The sequence below is a fragment of the Rhipicephalus microplus genome, chromosome 4 (assembly GCF_043290135.1).
Source record: "Rhipicephalus microplus isolate Deutch F79 chromosome 4, USDA_Rmic, whole genome shotgun sequence".
In the NCBI taxonomy this organism is placed as follows: Eukaryota; Metazoa; Arthropoda; class Arachnida; order Ixodida; family Ixodidae; genus Rhipicephalus; species Rhipicephalus microplus.
This window is the reverse complement of record NC_134703.1, coordinates 124,045,061-124,071,076: the sequence shown is the minus strand read 5'-3', so window position 1 is coordinate 124,071,076 and position 26,016 is coordinate 124,045,061. Positions and strand designations below refer to the sequence as shown.

The 26,016-nt window shown below is 44.5% G+C and overlaps 1 protein-coding gene across 1 annotated transcript in view; it reads left to right on the top strand.

Moving 5' to 3' along the window:
- Nucleotides 1-9,842, top strand: part of LOC119172854 (uncharacterized) — a 96,506-nt gene extending 86,664 nt beyond the window's left edge. Inside the window, exons 11-15 of the mRNA XM_075893169.1 lie at nt 1,172-1,251; nt 1,384-1,490; nt 3,844-4,109; nt 7,808-7,962; nt 8,988-9,842. Of these exons, the coding sequence (XP_075749284.1) occupies nt 1,172-1,251; nt 1,384-1,490; nt 3,844-4,109; nt 7,808-7,962; nt 8,988-9,155 (776 nt within the window). The 3' untranslated portion in view covers nt 9,156-9,842. The remainder of the gene's footprint in view (nt 1-1,171; nt 1,252-1,383; nt 1,491-3,843; nt 4,110-7,807; nt 7,963-8,987) is intronic.
- The last annotated feature ends 16,174 nt before the right edge of the window (nt 9,843-26,016 follow it).

Below are 26,016 nucleotides of genomic sequence, written 5' to 3'. Positions count from 1 at the left end.
GTGCTCCAATATGGCAGTTTTGGTGCCGTGCACCATGGGCAGTCATATCTTACAGCAGTTGACCTGATTCACAGTGATAACGTCGCCGAAACGTTATTGACCTGTGTATACGTGAATAGCGAAACAACCTTCATGCGATACAGTGTTAACTTTAGCATGACGTCAATAATTTCGCCTTCCAATACGTTTGTACCTCAACATGGTGGCTTCAATGACGTCAGTGCAAGCAATCCATATAAGGTTGGCTTGTAGGGCCAGTTGGTGCATGCATGGTACTTCGTTTGCATGTCAGCAGCCTCATAATAATACTTCATGTTTAGCGATTATAACCTGTTTAGGACCTTGTAAATACCCTAAATTTACGACGACTTGGCATTTGGTGCGTGGTAAGCTGGGGATTTTGGAACCTCGAAAAAGTGATGTACTAGCACGAGAAAATTTTTTTCTTCTCTAGTGTCCTTTTAAGTAGGTTTACCCACTGCATGCTTGTGTGTTGTCCAATATTATGTCAGCGGGTCACGCAGTATGGTGAAATGTTTACTTAGCGTATATTGCGCATGTTAGTATGTTTTGTAAGAGCGACACTTTTTTTTTCGTTTTGTGTTTTGGCAGCACACAAAATACTCGGGGCAAGTGTATCGTGTAGTGTGAGTGATACATGACAATTGAGTACCCACACGCACGGACGACCATTAGACGATATGAATTATAAACTATGGTTGTGCTGCCATCTTTAAAAAATACTGCTTCTATAAGGGAACATACTAAAACGTGTATAGATCTTTGCACATCCACAAGCTTGGTACAGACAAGTATATCAGCAGGCCATGTCTCTCCCGGACGAACTATCAGCTTCGATTCATTAACATTTTTATAGCTAGATAGGTTACCTTCAAGCAACTTTATGTGGTTACACGCTTGCATCATTTGGTTTACCTGTTTATCGTTCTCTCAAACCCAGTGGTTAGTCTAGCGCCCTTCTTTTTTTGTCCTAATCCTGTGATAAGCTATTCTAATAATCCCTTACGATGAAGCGTCCTGCCGTTGAAATGCCGGCAAGATAACAATCTAATCGATGACTATCTGATCGCCTAGCGTATCAGCGCTCGCACATTTGGCGTCATGTTGCTTTTCACCTTATCTTACAATTTTTTCTTTTTGACCCATAAAGACTGCGGAGTCAGGCCGCTACATCCCCAGGGCCGGATCGTCGGCGGAAGGAACTCGTTCATCGGTGAATGGCCGTGGCAAGTACGTTTTGCACTACCCGCAAGTCTTCCTGCTTCCTTATTTACGACTAGACGTGCCGCAGGCGATGCTCATCTCGGGACGCTCAGAGGAGTGTCACGGCTCCTATATATATATTGTATTTTGTTTTCACAGGTGCTCGTGAAGGAGGCAACATGGCTCGGCCTGTTCATAAAAAATAAGTGCGGCGGCGTGTTGATCAGCGACAAGTACGCCCTAACTGCGGCCCACTGCCAGCCAGGGTAAGATTTTTTTCTCTCTTCCCGTTCGAACGTAAGCCCTTATCAATTTCGAATCTTCTCGATCGCACTACTTTGACAAGGAATATGTACTTCATCACGGACAAGATGTAAAACGATAAGACTTCCATTCACGATCATTTAACCCCACGAAGCACGAGTCTCAAAACAAAAGCAACAACTTGATCCCTCAAATTTCTCGGCATACAGAGCCTATTCATGTTGTAAGAACAGCCAGGTATTATTCCCACTTATAACAATTAGCATTGAATTCTGCTATGTAGAATTTTTTCGCTAACGAAATATTAGGTTCCGATGCAACATGTAAAACGAAAAACACTGCGTCTTGTGGTTTAGTGTTTCCCAGTACAGTCGTCTTTTGTTAATGTGGACCCTGTTAATATGGAATACCGGAAGTATGGACGAAATTATAGCTTACCACTCTCATGCCATGCAACTCTGTTACATATAAACCCGCAGTTCGGACTACATACTGAAGACAAAACGGGCAAATACAGGCATTCCTATTTCCTAAGTATGGACATGGGTCAAATGAGTAAATAATTTTAAAACAAAAGCAAGAAGTTCAGCGCCTGTATGCAAAGTAACTTTCCGGGATAGTGCCGGATTGTGTCATCAGATTCCCTGCACGACGCACGTGCGCGGATCGAGCACATTCTGGAACTGGTGCGGAAAACAGTGACAGCGCGATAAAAAAAAAAAAAGCCTAAACGTTTCGCCCAGCATCATATTCCCTGTCACAACCACGTGTTGCGCTTTTTTCCCTTAATGTAGAATCGAAGGCATCAGTACAAAAACACGTCTCGTTTTTCGCTTCAGTAAAACCATGTTCTTTTCGGCACTATCATTCTTTAAGGTTCGTGTTTTTATCTTGATTTGGTATTACTCGCGTTATGATCACACCGAAGTAAAGGTGTTCAATAAACGCGACAGGAGTGTATAGTTAACTTATAGGCAATAGAAGAGCGATACAAAAATTATTTATGCCGTAAGCACTGTATTTGTGTCGTACTTTGGGAACTAAATTATTTGTGGCATTACAATACACAATTGTAAGAATGTCGCACGTTTCTCATGATATTAATAACGTATGTACATGCATGGTGATCGTGTTAGCTGTCTCGTTACGCATTCTCGACATTTATTTTAGAAAACCAGAACGCTCGGGCAACGCTGCACGTAACGCCAACGCATTCTAACAGTGAAATCGGCGATGACATGAACGAGCACGCAAATAAGTCTGCAATGAGAGCGCAACTCGCACTGCAAGTTGCTTCTCGAGAGCAAATTACTGTGTCAATTGGTCCGAAAGCCTCTTACCACTCGCGAATACCAGGTTACCGGAGACATCCATGGCACGATGAATATGAATGAATTGTGATTGTGCCCAATATGTCGGGCTCGCAGCCCTCTAGAGTAACAAACTAGCGGATAACTGGTAGTGACATCTGGTGGCGTTACCAGTAGCAAAAAGTTTATGTGGAAGCTAAACAAAATTCCGGTAGCGCAAAGGTACACAAGGAAATAAATACGTATCAACCACTGCAAGCTCCAAAAACAACTTCATTTGGTGACGAACTCAATATGGAAAGTTCTCGCGGCACTCGCCACTCCCTGCAAGTCCTCGCGCTGCCAAGCTCGCGAGGACGCGAGATAAATATTTGACTATGGGGTCCGCATTTTGGAGATGCAAGAAGACCCGGTGGTAAAATTAATCTCAAGTCTCCGCCCCGCCGCGGTGGTCTAGTGGCCAAGGTACTCGGCTGCTGACCCGAATGTCGCGGGCTCGAATCCCGGCTGCGGCGGCTGCATTTCCGATGGAGGCGTAAATGTTGTAGGCCCGTGTGTTCAGATTTGGGTGCACGTTAAAGAACCCCAGTTGGTCGAAATTTCCGGAGCCCTCCACTACGGCGTCTCTCATAATCATATGGTGGTTTCGGGAGGTTAAACCCCATATATCAATCAAATCTCAAGTCCCCTCTATGACGTGCTGCAGAACGTCCGTCATGAGAGGAAACAAAGGCCGCATTATGACAAAAAAGACACGTAATGTGTCGAGCCATGTCGTCAAGGTTTCACCGCATAGATTGAGCACGGACCGCTACAGCTTACGAACTGCGTTCTGCATGGACTGCAATACTGTGCACGGACAACTACGGCATACGAACTGCGCTCTGCATGGACGCTGCTTTTCTGCACGGACAACAGTATGCGAACTGCTTTCAGCATGGAAGCTGCGTTGTGCACGGACAGTGTTGTGCTGGTTTTTTCCTTTCGGAGTGTTGGAGACGAAGCGTTTTCGACACATTCTCAGAGGGGGCCTGCTGCGGCACAGGTTCCTGTCATCGCTGCTGGTGATCCTGGGCGAGCACGACCTGTCCGGGGACATCGGCCGCTTCAAGCCGGTCTCCATTCCCGTGCGGCGCATGATCGTGCACCGCCGATACAACCCGGCCACCTTCGAGAACGACCTGGCCCTCCTCGAACTGGAGCGACCGGTCGAGTTCCAGCCGCACATCGTGCCCATCTGCCTGCCGGGAAGGAACGAGGACTTCACGGGGAGGACGTCCTACGTCACAGGATGGGGAAAGCTGTCGCACGGTAAGCTTAAGAGGTTTCTAAATTGACCGGTATTCTGGTATACGCGAGGAAGTTTACAGGACGCAGGGTTACCTAACGACCGCAACCATGTCTTGTGATGCATGAGGCAACCCTAACAGGCCTTTCTACAAGCACACGGGCGTCGCCAACGGGTGCGCAAGCGCTCCTGGGAAAGTTGGCACGCTGCATGCAGCTGCCGCTAGAAGCGCGTGGGGCTCACGCATTAGCTTTCCGTTTGTGACGTGTCAGCGCTTCTCAGATCGAGTGAATGGCAAGGTGCGATATATTACTGCGTGATTCGCTCATTAACTTCGGTGTTTAGCTGATACGGTCTGTCCGCTATTTTCACCTGGCCGCTGTTTGACAAGCCCAGCGGCTCAGATGCTTCAGTTTTATTATTATGCTTTAGCGCCAGTACGCCTTCAGCATAAATAAAAAAAACACAATCTGGTTGCTTAGAAGATGAGCAGCAGAAGTCCATCATTCACGGATGCAGTAATGATCAATGGCCATCGGAACTGTTGACGAGTTAATTGTAAGGTTCTGGCAGGCACGTAGCAAGAAATTTCTTTCGGGGGGGGGGGGGGGGGGGCATCTGTGCGTTTGTACTGCAATATATGGCCGTCATGACTGCGCATGCGCGGTAAACCGTTCACCGACATGATTCTACCGTCTTCCACCCCTGTATATTATGATTAACTTGCGGGAAAATAATGCAACATAAATGAATGGATATTTAGCAGGTTGACTACGTTTGCTACCCTATCACCGTAACGTGCACCTGAATGAATGTGCGAAACATAAAAAGTGGAGTAACACAAGGAATCTAGGCACTCTCATGAACAGTCGGCCAAATTTTCAGGCATCCTGCACATATGGCACTGTTTTCTGTGTACCTTTGCCATATGACTTAAAGGAGCCCTGAAACACTTTTTCAAGTAACCATGGAGTGAATTTGCTGGAAGAGCTTATTGGCTCACGAAGTCAACGCAGCAAAAATTTCAAGAATCCGTCCAGTGGGAGAGCAGTTACAAAGGTTTGTCGCACGCTGCAATTGCATTCTCTCGTCCCGACGAAGGCGCTGAAAGTTAAGCAGGGAGGGATGAATGGACCACAGAAAAACGTCACGTGGGCCTCGCGACCTTGAGAACTTTTAACGCGATAGCATTAAAGATCTCGTGTAGCAGAAAACCTGCCGCTGGCGTCAGCCCCGTTGGTTGTGAGTGAAAAACCGTCTGTGCGTCTGTGACCGAAAAATCAAGTTACCGAGATAGCCGCGGGAGGCGGCTTCTTGTCCACGCATGAACGCGCGGTCCATTGGAAAAGCCGCGCATTCGAAGAAAAAAGTGCTCAAGGTCACGAGGCGTGGTAGTTTCTTTGCCCTGCCCCCTCCCTGCTTCACTTCCAGCCCTTTCATCGGGACGAGAGATGAGTTAATGCAATTGCAGCATGCGACAAACTTTTGTAACTCCACTTGCACTGGACGGATTTTTAAACATTTTGCGGCGTCGAATTGGTGAGGTAATAAGCTCTTCTAGTGAATTCATTCCATGGTTACTTGAAAAAGTGTTTCAGGGCCCCTTTAACGCATTTTGGTCGACAGGTGTTACGACGAAAACGAGCCCATTCGGCGATAATAGCGCACGCTGGTCCAATCTACTGTGCGCGTGTTTTTGTGCGTACGTGTGTATGTAACAAGCCATATGAATAAGTAGGCACTTAGTGGTTGAAAGGTGCACAGAGGTTGGATTTCGTTATAGCGTTGAACTCTTAAAGGCGAGGCTTAAGGGCCTCCCCAATTTTTTTTTTCTTCGAATGCGCGACTTTCTCAGTGTGCGTGCGCGCACGCGTGGACAAGTGGCGGTCTCCCACGGCGATCTCGGTAACGAGTGAGCGCGCCATGATCAAATCAATCAATGGCTGATAGATGGGCTTGGTACGTTTCATTTTTGGATATATTCCATGACTTGTCGAGAGAAGAGAAAGCCATTTTCAGGTGACTGATAATTTATATGAATTCCAGGTCGCGTGCTGCGCTATAAGAATTGGCTCGCGTGTTTTCGGGAGCCCATACTACCAATCGGCAGCGTTTTCTGACCAAGCTCAAAAAGTGTTGCAGGGCCCCTTTAAGCTCTAAAAAGGGTGAGCACTAGTGCATGCCCTCAAAGCACATGCCAGGACAATTTTTTTGCAACTTCGTTTTATCATATATGGTGCTGACCGACAAAAAAGTGGTCGCTGCACAGGATGGTTGAAGTTCTGGCCGGTTGTACTTTTCTTTCTCCACTTCTGCGAAGTCCGTGCGCATGTTTCACACATGAATGGTCACTAACTCGCTCAATTGAAATTCGTCATCGCTGATGTTGCCAGTGTGGAAGGGCGTGTTTATATACGTAGGTAGCAGTCCGGCCTTATGTCTGTCACTATTTTATTTTTCACTAAAATATAACGTTTTAATTACCTGCTAAGTCAGCTGTTTTCGACCTCCAAGTTCATTGTTATCTCGTATTTAGGCTACTCAACACTTTTGCTTTTATTCTCGTAGAATTTTAGCGCTTTTAAAAGATGAACCTCTTCTCCAAAACCATGTGTCGATTTGAAAGTGGCTTAATTTAGTGCTATGGCTTAAATCAAATCCCAGCTGTCCATTTTTCGGTAGACTTTGGTTAGGGTGACGTTAAACCCTGCAATTCTGCCATCCTGGTTACACCACCGAACAATGTGTGTCCCGTTTTTTATTGTAGTTTGAATTTCAACTCTTAAGTAAATGAGGTTAAATTATAGAGCTCACAACTGTATTATGCATTATCTTTCGAACGCATGATGTGCCACTTTCGTTCTCGCTTCTGGTCGCCGTACACATTTCGGTAAATCTTCCTTTTCTTAACGTCAATTTATTTATTTAGTTCGTTATTTTTCATTTAGTTCGCGATTTCACGGTGAAGCCCTTTATTATTAGTTGCTGTTTACAGGCGCCATCCGTCACCAAAATGCTGATTGGTTGTATTGTGGACGAGAAGAATATTCATGGTCGACAGTCGCGAAGATAATAAACGTTACTGCAACAGCAGTGCCCGGCACCTGCCTTCGCCCGCCCCTCGCTTTTGACCTGCGCCATCACAATCATTGTTACAGTCGAGCAGCAAATATTGCTAAGCTTCTCACCACACCACTCTACACGTCAAATCAAAATGAGAGGCAAGGCGAAGCATGCGGTTGGACGCCGACAAATTAAGAGGCATTTGACAAACCTTGTCTTGTCGCCCCGCCGTAGTGGTCTAGTGGCTAAGGTACTCGGCTGCTGACCCGCAGGTCGCGGGATCGGATCCCGGCTGCGGCGGCTGCATTTCCGATGAAGGCGGAAATGTTGTAGGCCCATGTGTTCAGATTTGGGTGCACGTTAAAGATCCCCAGGTGGTCGAAATTTCCGAAGCCCGCCACTACGGCGTCTCTCATAATCATATGGCGGTTTTGGGACGGTAAACCTTACATATCATTCAAGTCAATAAAACCTTGTCTTGTCTTAAAATCGCAACTTTCATGGCGCATCTAAGCTTTAAAGAAAATACCTAAGCGTACCGTGAATAAGCCACACTGTTCTCTTCTCTCTCAAGTGCATTCATAATATATGAAATATTTAATTTTCAGTGGAACAACCAATAATCGCCTTTCTTCGTGACGCCCTATACTCGTCGCAGGTGGATCGGTGCCGAACGTGCTGCAGTACGTGCAGGTGCCGATATTGAGCAACGAGAAGTGCCAGAAGATGTTTCTGCTGGCGGGACACATAAAGTCCATCAGGGAAAACTTCGTCTGTGCTGGCTACGATGGCGGCAACCGAGACTCCTGCGAGGTATACGCTAATGAAATGAACAGCCAGATGTCTCACTTTTTTTTCGCTGGAAATTAAAATTATTTAACAAGCGATGTGTAACGTGGATAAAAGCTAAATGTAGTAAACTATGGTCAGCTTGGTTCTCCAGGATTGCGCTTGATTACAGATTAAGTCGAGGAAGAATATTCTGGAAAAAAATACATATATAAAATAAATCCTACGTATACTTTTACGGGAAACGGACCTTAGCGCAGTCAGTAGCGCCTGACGTCACGAGTGATGAATCGTTGCTTTCGTTCTTTATGTGATACAGGGTTACATAGACTTCTCGCTCATGTATGCGTTTGTGAGGATGTATGTTTGCGTACGTGCATGTATCGAGGAATAATACAATGAAGAAACATGTAAACAGAGGTAAAGATAGACGAAGTAGTGAAATTCTCAGGAGTGTAATAACAATGGTTATCAACAAAATGATCAGTGTGTTATAATCAAGCAGTTCAGCCACACATTAAACACTTACTCAAGCTGTGCTCTTGTTCTGCCTGAACAAGCCCAACGGAACGCTAGACACATCATTGTCGTTAATGACTTTTTGTTGATTGTGTTGCTTCATAATACTGGAGCTCGCCAGTATCTAGCTAAATACTAAAGACCCATCGATGTGAGATGCGTGTGTTGAGATAGCACTCACGTTCTGTGTACCGTGAAGCTTCACTGATAATTTTCGTTTGGATATCCTTGCAGTGACGAACGCAGTGAGCTGCCACTGAAGCCCGTCGTTCATGTAACGAAGTGGCACGATATCAACCATTCTTTCTCACGATGCCATGGTTAATATCCCGTTCCCCCCAATGAAAATGTAGTCAAACGCCTTTTGACGTCGGATGATTTAGTTCTGGCGATTTCGTTTGCACCATCCCCTACCAAAACCTAATCTCAACGGGAGCGAGCAGCACATGAAAATAAAATGGGCGGGTTGCCTTGAACGCAATGACGTGTAAAATGAGTGAGTGTAACGTTTGTACAATCATGCTTCGCAGGGTGATTCGGGTGGTCCGCTGACACTGCTTCGGGACGACGGTCGCTGGGTGTTGGTGGGCACCGTGTCGCACGGGATTCGTTGCGCCGAGCCCAACATGCCGGGCGTCTACATGCGCACCTCAGCGTACCGCGCCTGGATAGACAGCGTCACCGGACAAAAGTCCTGACAAGTTCGGATCCTTCGTTGGACCCTTCCGCTACGTTAGCAGGAAGCATTGCGTGAACGCCTCCCCCCTTCCTTTTGAACTGTGACAGATTTTCTGCGTCACCACTTTCCGATCACTATCGCAGTGAGGAAGCCTGCGTGGACGGCGGTGGCTTTACCGAAGACTAGCAGGATTTGCAGCGACTACTTTCGACAATCATCCCGTTCAAAGAACACCCATAGACATCTCGGAAACTTCGTCGTTACGGCTGCTCGTAACAGGTGGCTGCTCCGTCGATTCTAGGCAAAGCCTTCTTGACAGTTCTTTCAGTTCAGAAACACCTTTGTTCAAAGCGGTTATGAGTGATATCAATGAAAGCAAAAGACGTTAAGAGTTAGTAACCGTGATTTATGTATAGAAAGGAAGGGTCGCGAACGAACAATCTGTGAAGACCCTTGTATGACCGCCGGACTTGTCTGTTTGTGCGCGAGTTGTATGTGGCCTGCTTAGCATGCGTTGAGGAGTTGGAAAGAACAAAAACAAAATATGCCTTCTTTGTACCGGGGCTAGAAAATTTTATTTTTGTGGTCACGGACCAACTGAAACTAGAGTTTTTTTTTAATTGTTGGACTTTAGTATTTATTTTCATCCAGGACAATCTGATGTGGGATCGACATTAGAACAATAAAGGCGTAAAATCAAGGTCTACTTTGCCAGTTTTTGAAATTGTTGAATGAAATGCACTCGGCTGCTGACCAGCAGGTTGCGGGATCGTATTGCGGCTGTGGCGGCCGCGTTTTCGATGGAGGCGAAAGTGATTCATGCCCGTGTTCTTAAATTCAGGTGCACGTTAAATAAGCGCTGGTGGTCGAAAATTCTGGAGCCCTCCACTACGGCGTCTCTCATAATCGTATGGTGCTTTTGAGATGTTGAACCCCAGCAATAAAAAAAAATACTCGTAGTTATGACCCATTGTAAGAGCTCAGCGTGACGCGTGACTTTGACAGAAGCGAAATACTTTTGGTGCGCCAATCAGATAAATGTCGGCACTTGCCTGTCCTAAGCTAAACACATGCAGACATAATTGCGCCGTACTTGCAACGTATATGGAAAAGCATAACAAATTTAACATAATCGTGTGATTTGTTTTTATGGATAGATGAAAAAATTTATTGGGGTCCTGAAGGATTCCACCCCCGTTTTATAGGGGTAGGATCGCATGCTACAACACCAACTTGATCCGTGGGACACCCTTTTCTGGGCATTTCGTGCAACAGAGGCACGTTGAATATTTCTGAGAATAATGTTGATCAGATTGTTTCTGGGCTGTCAAGTCGTATACGGTTAGTTTTGTAGGCAACTATTGGCTTGTGATGTGTGGCAGTCTGCGACATGTTCTTGTCTCCTATGTGCTTGTTTCTTGCTCTTAATTTGTTTTTAAATCGTCTAAATGAACAACCTCCTGCAGGATAGCTCTATCAACGGCTGATAAAAAGCACCACTCGCTATACTTGTTGTGTGAATTAGTGTAAACAAAGTTTTGATGAGACTAAAAAAAAAGCCACATAACGAGTGTGCAGTGGTTCGCCACGTCGCGCAATTCACCTGGAATAATCAGTTCTGTCTGCGTATATAAGGGGTGATAAATATTACGTTTTATGTTTCTTCCACAGCCAAGCACTGCGAGGCACGTGAAGAGCACCTTCGCAGAAAAATTTTGTATTCTTGGGGGCAAAGTGATATAGTGACCCCTGCCAGCAGCCCGATTACCTGCAACTGAATAACGAACTTTTTTGGTGACGGAAGTAAGCGATCATGCTTGCAATATAGAATAAAAAGCAGTCGGGCTAAGTCATGGTTTTGCTTAACAGTATATTATTCCACTATTTTTGTCCTACAAGACATCCGATTGCAAGGTTTAATTGCGTCGAGTCATGGTTATACGTACGTTTGTAAGACGTGGATGACTTGCACAGAGCTCTCTGATGCGCTACGGAGGTTTTCGCTGGAGGTGTTGCGTGCAACATTCATTCTGACAACTATAGTCGAGGGCACAGGGTAAAGATAACGGTAGCCTGTTTACTATCGGCTGGCAAGGAATGATTGCGAGTCAAACTTAAAATTAAGCATGTGAGCGTAGGAGTCGACACCATGGGAAACGGGAGGCACAGCTGAAAACGACATACGTTTAAAGGGCGAATAAAGAAACCAATGGTCCGAGATGCGTGATGAAGCGATAACTGCGCGCTTAATCAGTGAAAACATGCTGCCGCAAAGATTCTGTGAATAATTACCGTAATATAGAAGATACAGTATATAGAACTCACTTCGGCTGATTTCGCTTTCTCACTCAGCCTTCCCATCCTTCTCAACCACCAAGAATGATACACACTAGAACACAGTGTGGTCTGTGCGTGCCCTGTTCTTTGTTACAAGTGCGGCGATTCAGCATCGTGGACTACTTGCCATGCTAGCAGACCACTGTTGGTAACTAGGTACTTTACTCGTTAGTCTAGCAAACAAACACACACAAAAATGTTACTTTTCTAGGTGCGTTACCTCCAAAAAAAAAGAAAGGTAACGCTTTACCGAAAAAAAAAATACCGGACGTTACCTCTGCCATTGATGCACAATTGTATGTTTTAATCAATGTGTATTTGCTGCAGGAGCTGACAATACGAATTTTTTAAACCTCGAATTTATGTTTCACACAAAACTGCTAACCTAAGATGCTCATGTAACGACAATTATTGAAACAAAGGTACTAAACCTTTTCAACGCCGTAGAGTTGCATGTGATGGCTTCTGACTCGGTGCCACGGGGTGAAGCCGTGTAATTTTCTCAGCGGCACATTATACCCAATATTTAGATTATATGTACAAAGAAAGCATCTCACACTCTCGATAAACTTACAGTTATCGCCGTTTTTCTGATCTGAACGGCACATGCAGTGGAGCATGTCGAAATCAGAACTGGTAGTCTTTGGCCTCCGGAATAGCCCGCCGCGTGTCAATAGGCAATCATGCAGACCTGCATGGGCGCAGGTCTGCGTGATTGGCGAAGAAACAATGACCGAAAAGCCGCACGAGAACATGCCTCAGCCAGAACTGAGAATACCAGCCACAGAGGAGAACGGAACGAGTCCACAGAAGGCGGGAACACACAACCACCCACCAGGAGTAGAACCAACGGCGTTCTTGGCCGTGAACATTAGCGTGCGAAAATAACTAGCTACGTGACCGCTAGTGGTACAAAATTGTGTTTAGAAAGAGTGTGACGGCCCCGCCGTGGTGGTCTAGTGGCTAAAGTACTCGGCTGCTGACCCGCAGGCCACGGGTTCGAATCCCAGCTGCGGTGGCTGCATTTCTGATGTAGGCGGATATGTTCTAGGCCCGTGTGCTCACATTTGGGTGCATGTTAAAGAACTCCAGGTGGTCGAAATTTACGGAGCCCTCCACTACGGCGTCTCTCATAATCGTGTGGTGTTTTCGGGACGTTAAACCCCACATATCAATCAATCGAAAGAGTGTGATGTTTTTTTTTTTTGAAGGCATGTGCCCTGGAGCAATTCATTCCGTTCAGAATATTGAAATTGGATGCTGAATACTTGCAATCGTGGTTCCATGTGGATACTGTCGGCTTCAGCTTGCGACGAATGAGATGGTGAGGCCTTCTATTGCAAGTTCATAGTTCGCATAAGATAGGCCGCTGTAGAAGAAGACAGCTTGAAATCGCTTTCACACAGATTTTCTCGATTGTCGATTGAATTATAATTTCTAGAAAAATTCATCAGGGCATAGTTCGCGATGGCTTTCATTTTGTTGTTGTTATAGAATATCATTAAGTATAGAGGTCATACACAAAGGCTATCATCGTGATCACCAGCCCAATTTTAGGACGAATGAAATGGATACCTTTCAGCGACATATGCCAGGTGAATGAAGTAGTATGAAAACCCGCGCGAACACGGGACTAAGGATGTCATGATGTGGCTTCACCGTGACGTCATCGCTTCGCACCCTCGCTTAGTAAAGTGCGAAGGTCTCGTTCTGGCAGACTTCGTGCCTTCAGGTTGTATGCGAGGAGTTATCGGTCAGCTGCCGGCTAGTCGTATTATCACGTGCTAAATGACGCTAATAGGCAAAAAAAAAAAAATGACTGTTTAACACTCACCGCAATCGCAACGGGCAGCGCTGACCGAAGCTCCCTCGTTTGGCCCGCAGCTTCATCAAGCTATCCTTGCGATGGCTTTTTCTGCCGGCCTCCGGCATTGTGTACTGTGTAGATGATGTCAATAAAGTTCACTGTTCACTGTTCACTGTTTATTGCACATACCCAAGAAAGTGGATGAGGGGAAAGCCGCCGTGATAGCTCCGTTGGTAGAGCATTGAGCACGTTATTCGAAGATCGCAGGGTCGGTTCTTGCCAACGGCAAGTTTTCTTTTCATCCACTTTCCTTCCAAATCACATTTTAAGTACTTCTAATAATATCTACTATACTTTCTTTGTCGGTATAATTGTCGGTCAGTTCTCAATATTATTGTTTTTAACAAAGAAAAGTAGCCCTAAAGTTTACTCTTCTTCCTTCAATGGAGTGCTGGTGACAGTGCGTTTGGTTCGGCTTCCCGAGCTCCAGACCCAGTGACCACTGGAGCCAGAATCTTTGACCATTCTTGGGAACATGTCTCTTCCTGAGAAGGTTGCTTCGGTGCTGAAGAAAAGACCGAAGTTTAGCCTTGCTCCCAGTGTCTCTGTCAACGAACTGCTTGCCCCGAACAGAAGTATTTCCCGGAAGGCTAATGAAGAAAATTGCGAGCGGCGTTTGCTTGTGGGTGAAGACTCGCTTTTGGGGAATTGTTGCAATGGCCGTCACAAGGTGACCATGGCGGGAGTTGTCTCGTTTTTCATGGAGCATATTTTTCATGGAGCATATGGAACAAAGAACGCATACTAGTTGTCAGGTCGTCTTCCAGTTTCCGGGACAAAGCCAGTGCTTATGAAGAACTCTCTGTAAACCCACATCTGTCAAAGCGTCAAAGGTAAAAGTCGGGCTGTTAAATCGTGCAGAAACCTTAATTGAACCAATCTTGCAAAACCGCTTGTTCGTGAGGATACCTTCTACGACGCAATCGCATTCGCTCAGTTTCAACGTGAATAATTAGGAAATGCGTAGAATTCTTTTGTCAGTTAACCACAAACGAAAAATATAACGAGTGGCGCCACATGACACCACAGCATATGTTGTTAGTTTGATTAAATTGCTCAGGACTTCATTTGTAAAACGAAGCGTAAGGTTTTAGTTACGTGGAGCAAACATACGCAAGAAGGTGCGTAAGTTGGGTTCGCACACACCGCTTCAAAAAAGAGAATTCTGGTTACTTCGGCGTTATCGATAACGCGTGCTTGGTTCTATAGGAGCAAAGCACCGCTTTAGTAAGAACGTTTTAAATAAATGGTAGCTCAGATAGGCCGGTTTGTCGTCTTTCATTAGAGCGATCCGATAAGCAGCTGCATTATATTCAGAACCATAACACAGCAACACAATATTTCGCAAAAGTTTACCACGACACTAAACGCAGACATATCATTCAGTGACACATTTAGGCTGTCGCTGTTAGACACCGTAAGAACCGCTTGGGTGCCAGCATCGATTTTTGCATATTACACATATGTTTTTCAGGTTCGATGTGCTTCCGTCATTTTAATATATAGGTGCGTGAACAGACACAACACGCACACAGTTGCGGACTATTATGGCAAAACGAAATCATGTAACTTATGTAACAGCCGTCCACAAACTCCTCTCGTGTGAACGAGCCATAACGAACATAACAAACAAATTACTTCCCTTTCTTTCATAAAAGAAGCCTGTTTGTTTTGCAAGCTAGTAGACGGTGACCGTGACGCGTAGGTTTGAAAACACTGGAAGAATACTTAGTGACAGTAATCTGGTCTTAGTGTTTGCACAGACGGAGTAAGGGGCTCGGACCCTCAACTCTCCCCCAAAATCTGTCTCACTCTCTCCAAACAACATGCTGGTTACGCCCCTGCTAGCGTAAGATTGATAGGGGCAGTATAATCGGCAATGTAATGACGGAATTGTTCGATTTTGCATGTGTATATATACAGGCACACATGAATCGGCACGCAAGAAGATACTCAAAGTAGATGGTGAAACCCCCTGCTCCCCCCCCCCCCCTAAAATAAAGACTTTCTTTATAGGCTACTTATTCACCGGATTGAAAATTGGGCCATCTTGATTCAGCTGCCTGCAACTCCAGCCGCAGTAAGAGCGTATGCCACGAGATGGCGCACCTCCACCGAGGAGCACGAAAAGCTTGGTAGTGCAGTGGCGAGTGAACGTAATTCGCGACGTGCAAATTGTTCTAAAAACGTTGGCGACGTGTGCCTGCACTCACCTTCACTTCCTCCTAACTACGTCTTGTAGAGAGGAGAAATTGAAGCTTTCGGGGAACGCCTAATGATAACGCGATTTTTTCTTTCCTTCCGTCAGGTGGCGGAACCGAATCCCAGTCGTGGAAGTCGCATTTTCCTATGAAGGCGAAAATTTGAATGACCCGTCTACTAAGATTAAGCCGCACGTTAAAGAACCCCAAGTGATCGAAATAGCCGGAGCCGTCCGCTACGGCGTCTTTCATAATCATGTATTCCGGGGCTTTAAATTTTAACGACTATTATTATCTTCCCTTCCTTCAAGTTAAATGAGAGACACAAAAAAATTCGATGTGAAGAGCGGGGTGGTTGCATAAAAATAAGCGTTCAGTTTTTATCCTCCTCTCTGGTGAAAGAGTCTGTAAAGGGGAAACAAGTAAATAAAAGCGTGGACAAAAAAATACAGAAATAAAGAAAGGAAAAGAAAGAAAAGAAGGAAGGAAGAAGGAAAGAGAGAAGGAAAGACAGAAACAGAAGGAAACAAAGAAAGAAAGGCAAGACCGTAACGAGGATAGATATCGAGTTATGCAAGCACATTCCTCGAATGCGATGATTCTGACTTGACGAAGACTTTGGTCCATTACGTCTACGGCGCTGACTGGGTCAATTTTTTACGATACTAAGTCTTTCTGGAGTGTACAGATTAGAACCCATTATATGAACTTAGTTAAGGTCCGTTATATAAACGTATGCACTATGCAAACGCACACAGTCCGCTAGTACAAAAGTGATGGTTCGTGCCATTTTTGTGTCTTCCTTTCCTGTACTTTGAGCCCCCTCAGCTGACCGGTAAACATTTCTCGAACGTTTTGTAATTACCTGCAAAGTTTGCGGTGTCTTTTTTTTTTCCTATTGGGGCAGCTTGAAAAAAAGCAGTTTGAAAACGCTCTGTGCTCATTTGTAGTAAGATATTCAGCTAATATTCATTTTTAGTGCTAGCTTTAAACTAAGGCAGTAAAATGCGTCGATCGAGCTCAGCCACCACACAATGAAACGTCGCAGCAAAGCCATCCTCAGACACCCAAAGCGGAACATATCAAATAAGCACTAAAAGGCGGAATCAAGAAATTCAAATGTCTTGTATCTGCCTTCATGTGAACTTACAGGAGTTCACCGTACCATCCTTACCGCGCTTCCTTCCGTACCATGCTTACAGTGCTTGGGCGGACCAAGGCCGTCCTCTAAGCGACCAGCTAGCTCATACATATGTATGAGCCAGCTAGTCGCATATGATATTTTTCATTGTGATAGCGAATATACCTACCTCCTAGACGCGCTTGCACCGTCGTCGCGAAAGTGCAAATCAATCGCATCGCTCCACGCGTCGTTTGTTGGGAAAGGCTTATGAAAGACGTCGTATGAGAAACGCGCCGTCCATCTCCTTCTAGCGAAAGGCGTGTGGAGAAGTTCCGGAGTGGGGGAGGGCTGAGTGGCGCCGGCGGGAAATGCGTGCACTGACCAGCCGGCCGTGGTCGCTAGCGGTTGTTCATGCCATCTCTTCACAGAGATTAGCAGAGGGATTATATATTATTGCGATAGCGATTATATGGACACTCTCGGCTGGATTTTCCCGTCGGCGTTGACGTCGACTTCATGCACCGTATACGTATACGTATCTGTGTATATGAAAACGCCAGGAAGAAGAAAAAATCCAGAAAAAAGTACTCTGGCGCGCGGAATCAAACGTGCGACCTCTGCGTCGTGGAAGCGAGGCGTTAACCACTGAGCCACTGAGCCACCCCGCAGAACGCCATTCATGGTTCAAACGGCAAAAAATTTATATCTACCACATACCACTGCTGTGTTTTCGGCCTTACCAGAAAGATGGCAAAATGAGCGCACATAGCCACACCGTGCACCGGTGCCCGCTCTAATCTCCTACGCGTACTTTGCCCGGCTTAGAGAAGGGGAGTGACGCTCCCTCGCACGTCTTTATCTCGCGGTGGCGAGAAGGGGAGGATCATACACTTTGGCTGGCCTCGGGCTTTACGTGGAACGATTCTGCTGTAGTTGCCGGGCGCACAAAGGTCACTGCAATCATTGCAGTCTCCGTTCACGAAAAGCGCGCGCTTTTCAGACTCAGCGAAGTAACAAATGAGACGCTTATTCACGTGCATCCATACCCGTGAGTACGTTTCATATGTTATTTGTGCGCGAGAAACGCGGGGCACGTTTCGATTTGCTTTCCATACGCGTTACCTTTGAAATTGTTGTTATCGCGTTCATTGCTTCGCCTTTGTGGCAAAGCTGTGACTTTTTATATGTTTTGATCGAAGTGTTTGCGTTCAAGCCATGAAAAACACCAAGGTTGGTTTGCTCTCTATAGAGACCGCGTTTTCTTACTCCAGCCCTTTATGGAAATACGCCATGTCAGATGCAAAAGGGATGTTAGCCTTACGTCGTATAACATTCCAATTCATCGCCACCGCATTCTTTGTTTTGCCCTTGTGGTGAAATCGCAACTTCTTTACAATAAACAAAAAACAATAGGAGTTTGTTTTTCGTCAAGAAATCTACATCCCTCTCCAGATCATATTTCATGGAACAAAAAGTACGCCATGCATTGCACGCGCACTCAGCTAAGGACAAAAGTAAACCTAGAATACATCGACCTTGGAGGGTGTCGTGAAAATTTCAGTATACTATATACAATTAAATATGCGATATATACCTGTCTGTTTCCTAAATATTCACAAGCCTCGGACAGTACTCTGAGGAGAGTGGTTGCTCTAAACCTGCTTCGAAGCCCTAAAAAATTGCAAACTATGTATTTTCAGCAACCCACTCTCTTATGTCGCGTGATTAGGACCACGGGGCAATTCGCTTCCTTGAAGCACATTTGTTTTTTGGCAACTCCTTTCCCGGCCACTATCGTAAGCTGGTGAGACGCTTCTTAGCACAACGTTTAGTTTTCCTTGCATCACACAACAGTTCAACGGTGAAGCTTCCTAACAAATGTTCTTCGTTATGGATTGCAAACAGATCCACGGGGCTCGCATATCGACAATTTTAAACGAAGATTGCTCATTTTGCTGAAGAAACTGGCACTAAACGTTACACTGAATGAACTGTGTTTACTTCAAGCCGACTGGAGCTTTTCACTCACGGTCAACGCCTAGATATCGCTCGCAACCAATGCCACCGACATCGACACCTCATTTTCCGGGAGACAGTCTTTTAAGAAGACGATATAAATGCCCATATGATGGATACCTTATCGATCCCTAAGGTTTGCCAGACGCTGATATCGGAGCAGCTAACCCCTGATAGGCAATATGATTCGTCAAAATTGACTGCAGAGATTGCATTGACATTGGAGTGGAGGCTCTTCAAAGTGTTCAAGCTGGGCACATACAAAACTTTAACACAAAAAAGGCTATCGAGTGCCTGCTATATTTTTACCTTTGCCGTATCAAAACGAAACGTTCTAATACGGCTTACATCAGGCAATATTTTGCTGTATTAATGAGAAAGCAACAAATAGCTCGTTTCGCAGTAATTCCAGTGTCGGCGTCAGTGTCGTTGGGCGTGAGCCAAAAAATCAGCATTGTTTATTTGTGAAATTTCGACCTATATGCAAACTAAGTAATTATAAATGATTAAATTATTATTAAATAAATATTGCTAACAGTGAGATTCGAGCAGGGACCTCTACGTGGAAAGCAGGCACTCCAGCACAGAGCCACGCCATTGTTTGGAACTGCTTCAGAAAAAGAGAAAAGAAACAACCTCTACTAATGTCGTTTAAACATAGAATCGCGCCATGCACGCGCCAGCACTTGTGAGTTTTTCTAACCAGAGAAGGGTTTAGAAGCTCACCCATTACAAAGCGCCCAGACAAAATAATCATCGTCAGCAGCAAATGCATGAACAAAGTGAGCAGTTTCGTATATGTTCGCGTGTTGCCTCACGAACCCGGAATGGGTATACTACTGATTCGCAAAAGAAAGAATTATGATGCAGTGGACACATGGGAACTCTGCTTGCAGTCGACATTCTAGGATCGTTTTAAACTGTTAGTGTTACCCGCTCAGACACTATTTTTTTGCGATATGTTGGAGAAGGTGATGCGAAGGCAGCCTAATTACGCTATCGCGTTTAATTTTTACAGGAAGGTAAGACGTCCTACCTGTTTTCTTTATTTTTTAATTTTTTTTCGGTACGATCATTACCAAATTTATGTATACAAAAGACAACTCAGATGTGTGAAGAAAAGTGTATATTTATGGGCTCTTTTTCTTTGTCAGACACAACATTATTGAGAACTAACGGACAATAATGCCAGAGAGAATACAGGAGATGTTACTACAAATAATTGTAATGTAAAGAAAAAGAAACGAAGTGGATGAAAAGATTATGAAAAGATCCCTTGCCGGTTGCAAGCTATCTTTTCATTCCCTTCGTTTCTTCTCATTTAAGTTACAAAATTACATTTTCATCCACTTTTCTTGTTCTCATTTACATTACAATTACTAATGATGACATCCCCTACACTTTCTTTCGCATTATTGACCATTAGTTCTCAGTACCTCGGATGAGCGTAATCCTTGGCAAGTACAACAGATATTTTAGGGCAACTTCAATCCACGATTCCGAAACGCGTTTTTCAAAACGAAAACATGGCGGCCGGATTGCATGAAGCGCGCGCGCACGCACGCACACACACACACACACAAACACACACACACACACACACACACACACACACACACACACACACACACACACACACACACACACACACACACACACACACACAAGCGCGCGCGCGCGCGCGCTACTGGCTTCCCCCGAAAACAACTTGGAATTTACAAAGTGTCATTCTGTTCTTGTGAATGCTCCTTTCTTCAACGTAAAAAATGGCAATGTTACAGACAAAACAACATTTATTGATTTTAATACTATATCAACCTATCAGTGAGCAAATAAATTAAATGAAGTTCATTAGTTAATTCATTCAAACGATAAACGTAAAATTGAAAGCACTGAATTTTGTTTCCTGTTTAACACCGCCAAAACATTTTCCGCAACATGTCTTAGGATAGGTTTGTTTCGACTGGTGACATCTATGATTTGGTGTTTAAATTATAGCATCACAGCCTCTGCAGATAAATTTCCGAGGAGCCCGACATTGTCGACCAGAGAACGTCGCTGTTGGTCAGTCTCGATAGGTTCAACATGTTCCATGACTTTGCCTACACAAGACATCAGTGACCATGAAATTGGTATCAAGTTCTCCAACTGTAGCCGCTTGTCTGCATACGTACTAGAATAATTGGGGCCAATTTCGGTCACTCTGGTGTTGTGTCGGACTGTCAGCGGTGATTCATATACTAGAGGCGCTCTTTTTATTCCCTTTAAAGGAGCAAAGAGCAGCTTTAAGTGAAACGTTAACACGGTATTCCGTCGTGATCACTTTTACTTTGAGGAGACTCCGGCAATCATATTACGCATAAACACTTTTAAATTATTTTAAATAATTACTTTATAACTGTGTCCACGAAATGACATGCCTTTTGCGCCTTATGTTAGCTGGAGTACATGAGCGGAATAAGTGTTACACCTGAGGGATCAATAATAAACAAATAAAAACTTGGATAGCACCTTTCAAGCGTGAAACGCGATAGCGTAATCGAGCCTCGTCCGCATCGCCTTTTAAACTGCTGCTCAGGCTTCGGTTCTCAGAGCATGGTTCAATCGCGCTGTAAGGAAACCAACAATTGTAAGCGTGACGTTGGCCATTTTGAACTATTCCAGAATGTCTACTGCAAGATGAGTTAGGTGCCCACTACGTCATTATTTTTCTTTCAGCGGTATAGCGTTTACGAGCTCGTTTCGCAGAGGTTCCGACGTCGGCCTCATTGGTTCTGAGCGAAAAATCATCATCCTTTCGTGACCGAAAAATCGAGAAAGACGCAAATAAACGAAATAATTAAAAATCTGGGCCTGAAAGGGCATCAAATACGTGTTTGCATGGCAAACGGGAGTTGTACCACACAATAAGCCTCTTTTTCTTTTTTTTCTTAGTACTTCATAAATTATTTGCGTAATAAAGGCAAAAATACAGCATACACGAGTAAAATTACTTGGCGATGATAAGTGGTCAAGCGTCACTAAGCAACAGTCTATGGCTAACACATCATCAGTTCTTCACATCGAGAGTACGTGCACATCGTGTTATAGTGAGGCCAAGCACCTCACCAAGATGGAGTACCCGTCTGGTCTCTGCTTGTGAATGCAGTGAAAATAACCTCCTATGGTTGGAAACGCAGTGAACGTAACATTTCGGCTTTACAAACAAACGCGTCCTGTATACATGCTTCAGAATACAATATGAAATATTGCCGTAATAGTGCGTGGTACAAGCGTACCCTGCCATTGGGCGTCAGATTGTGGGATTACGACAATGGCTTCGTAGTTGAAAGTTCGTCACCCACTACAAAAAGCATACACGTTACTGAACCCTCAAGGCCACGCAGTGGGTGCATCATCTGTGCGCGTATAGAGGACGGCTTTCGGCTCTCCCATAGTAGAATATGAAATACTTTATATTGTCAAACATTTCTTTTTTAAACAGCAAGTACGAAAAGATTTCATACACTAAGTGCGCACTAGGACCAGAATATCGCTATGACTTTCAACTCTTGAAGGCGACGCATGAGTGTCTCCTTATGTTCGGCGAATCTGCGGAGGGTTCGCTACATCTCCACGGCAACATGCGAAGCATTGCTTGAACGTTTTTTTTTTATTGTGTGGGCTTTTAAAACACCCGCTTGTTTCGCAATCAGCATGTTTTGAGGCATGGCGCAATTCTTCATTTCCACCTTGCAATATTGCACGCAATGAGGAGACACCTTAAACTACGCGATGTTCACATAGCATTTCCTTTTTAGGCAGTTTCAAACATGAAGTGACCTTGTGGCAGAATACCTGCTTGCCATGCTGGCCGCTTTGGTTAGATTCGAGCTATAACTGAATTTTCTTATCATAAATTTTATTTAAAACTTTCTGGATTTCTTGGTCACGGACAAGGCGATGATTTTTCGCGCACAACCATCGACGCCAACACCGATATTTCTGCAAAACAATCTCTATAACACTATCACGATAAAATATTATTTACTTCATCTGAGGCTGGACGGCATAAACACAAAAATTATGAATATAATACTGATCCAACCATTCGTAATTCCCTCTCGCATTTCCCATCACTTCTAAACAGCAGGTGAAGTATTGGAAAATTGGTAAATTAAAGATGTTTTGCATTTCTGGAATCGAGAATAAGGTATACAAGTATCGATTGATAAAAGAGTTTCGGGTAAATAACTTGAGCCATTCATCCGTTTAAGCATGACTGGTCGTTTGGAACGTAATTACTTTTTTCGAAAACCAGCATGCATTAAGAAAAAGATTCTCATGCACAATGAATAGAATTTACTGATGATCCGTCATGCTTGCCGTACTCGGCTGCTCATCCACAGGTCGCGGGACTGAATCCTAGCGGTGGAGGCTGCATTTTCGATGAAGGCGGAAATTCTGTATACGCCTGTGTGCTCTCATTTGGATGCACGTTAAAGAACCCCAAATGGTAGATATTTCTGGAGCCCGCCGCTACGGCGTCTCTTATAGTCATATGGTGGTTTGAGGATGTTAAACCCCACATATCTATACATTCCGTGAAGGTTATGATAACGTTTCGGTGGACTATGTATTGATAGGTTTTTCAACAGCATTCGGCCATGTCGCCTTATAAATAAAAACTTTTTTTTGCTTTAATAGAATCCTAGTTCCCTGGCTTGTCATTGGACAAATAGTCATTAATGACACACCTCCTGTTACTGATGTTTCGCTTGGGGTTCCCTATGACTTCTCATATTCATTAGCGATTCACCATACGAATGGGTATATGTTGAGCAGAATAATTTATTCACCATAGCACACTTCAGTGTGACCTCGATCGCATGCTTGAGTTCGAACAAATGACATTGCCAGCATGACAAATGACATTGACAGCATGACATTGCCCGCAAGCTCTCGAGGTCCAGCTTTTATATAATCCAGGGATGCATTTCAAATAACGAATCGCTGCAAATATCTACAAAGCCGTGCACGGCATTAGACTATCTATAAACATTATAACCTTCACAGCACAGCCGCCCACACGCTCGACCAAACTATCAAGAAGCCACAGTTAGAAAATGCATCTACCACCACGAGGATTATCTCAACAAATCCCTTGAATCTGTACACAATTGCATCACACGCTTCATTAATCATAACCATAACGAACTAATATAAAAATAAAGCAATCACTTCCCTACTTCATTCTCGAAGGGATGCTTCTGTAATCAGCTGATCACACAAGCACACTGGCGTAGCCAAGGGGTGGAGTGAGAGAGGGGTTCATATTTGCATACATGTGTATACATGCAATCACACATATATACGAACACCCGCACGACCCCCTACCCCACCTTCTTCTTCTCATGGAAGAAATTGAATGCAACAGAACCTACTTATCTCGAACAAGACTTGCACAGTGGTATTTCGCACCACATTCCTAGCGATAAGGACTATGAATCCGGTATTATGCGGGGTTAATCTCTGTATTATTGAAGACTGTTTTCTAAAATTACACTCCATGATCACATCGGTTCTTTTAAAGCCCGTCTTTTTGCAATATCCATTTAATCAGCCGTGCGCTAAACTCCTCAGATTTTTTCTTTTTTCTTGTACTCAGATTCCAATAAACTTTTCAGCATGTGTTCTTTTCTAGTATGTACCGAACGATGCGACTGCAAGTCATTTGGTTTCCCTAAAAATGACTTTTAAATATTGGTAGCCGCAGTCACAGCATGGAATGCGGGCCACCCTGTGTTACAACGCCACTACTTCGCACGGCGGTGTGTCGAAAAGCGAATCGCGATCCTTCAACGTTTAAATGTTCGCTGTCTGATTCCAAAAAAGCTGGCACAGCTCGATACAGCGTCGGATTACTCAGTCGGCTTTTGTTTTATAGCACCACTATCAGTCGTGAGCCAGATTAGAGCAAAACAGTGGAATTGTCTTTTAATGCGATGGCGTTAAAAAGCTCGTATCGCGAAAACTTCGGCGTCGGTGTTGGCATAAAATGATGATTTTTCGATCAAAACTAACGACGTCGACATCAACGCCACTGCCGTTGATTGTGAGCGAAAAATGATCATATAATGCATGACCGAAGAATCGAGTAGCATGCAAATAAACTAATTATAAAAAAACCACACCATATCTACGAAGTGAATGATTAGGAGTGGGGCGATGCTTCGGAGGGTTTTATTGGTAAACCTCGAATCGTCCGTCGATCTGTCTGCGTCCATCTGTTCGTCTGTCCGTGCCTGCTGAGTGAGACATCGAACTAGGCAGTCACGTACGAGCTATGAGGGAGAGACCCATGGCTTTAGGAGCTTCGTCCCTGAAAAACCCTTGGGTAAGAGTGAGGATTGAACCCAAGTCATTTGCAGAGCAAGAGAGTGTTCTACCACACTTTCACTGCTTGTGAATACATTGAAAATAACTTCCTTTTCTTAGAAATGCAGTGAAAGTAGCTTTCATGCTTCACAAACACACGCGTCCTGTATACATGCTTCACAATGCAACATGAAGTATTGCAGTAATATTGCATGGTACTGGCGCCCATTGAAATCGGGGGTCAGAGCATGCAATTATCATAATGACTTCGTGGTTGAAACTTAGTAACACGCTGCAAAAGGCAAACGCGCTACTGCACCTGTTTCCTTAAGACCACTTAGTGTGTTCCTAGCAAGTCTGAAAAGGTGTCATGTACTAAGTGTTCTAAAAACGCACTAGGAACAGAAGATCGCTTTCCCGTTCAACTCCTAAATGAGAAGCTTTAGGGACCCATGATTTTATGGATTATAGTGACGAAATATAGTTCACGAGCACTAAATCATTCTAACACTAAAGGCTCAAACCGAAAGGCATGCCACACAATAAACATGTTCCCTAAATATCGGCACATTACAAGTAATCATCGAAGAAACACTAATTTTGTGGTGCCTCTCATATTGTTGCCGACTGTATTAGGTTTTCTCTGGGTACGATGTCGTTGTATGAAACACTGACGCGTTTTGGTTTTGATGCACCGTTCTTTCAAATATATAAAATATTGATGGGCCTATAAGTGAGTTGAACCACCCACGCTGGACTGGAAATGCCCTCTGAAAACAGCATTATACAAATATAATCAAGATGCGCCGGAATTCCCGTTTAAGTACACGCCGTATACGGCGTAGTAACCCTTCTACGAGTAAAGGCTGAAAAAACAAAGAACAGCGAGAAAAAAGCTGCCGCCCCGACCGACAGCGGAACCGGCCAGACTGCAATTCACGCGACCTCCGCGTTCACCGGTGGCGCTGCGTTCGTTCAC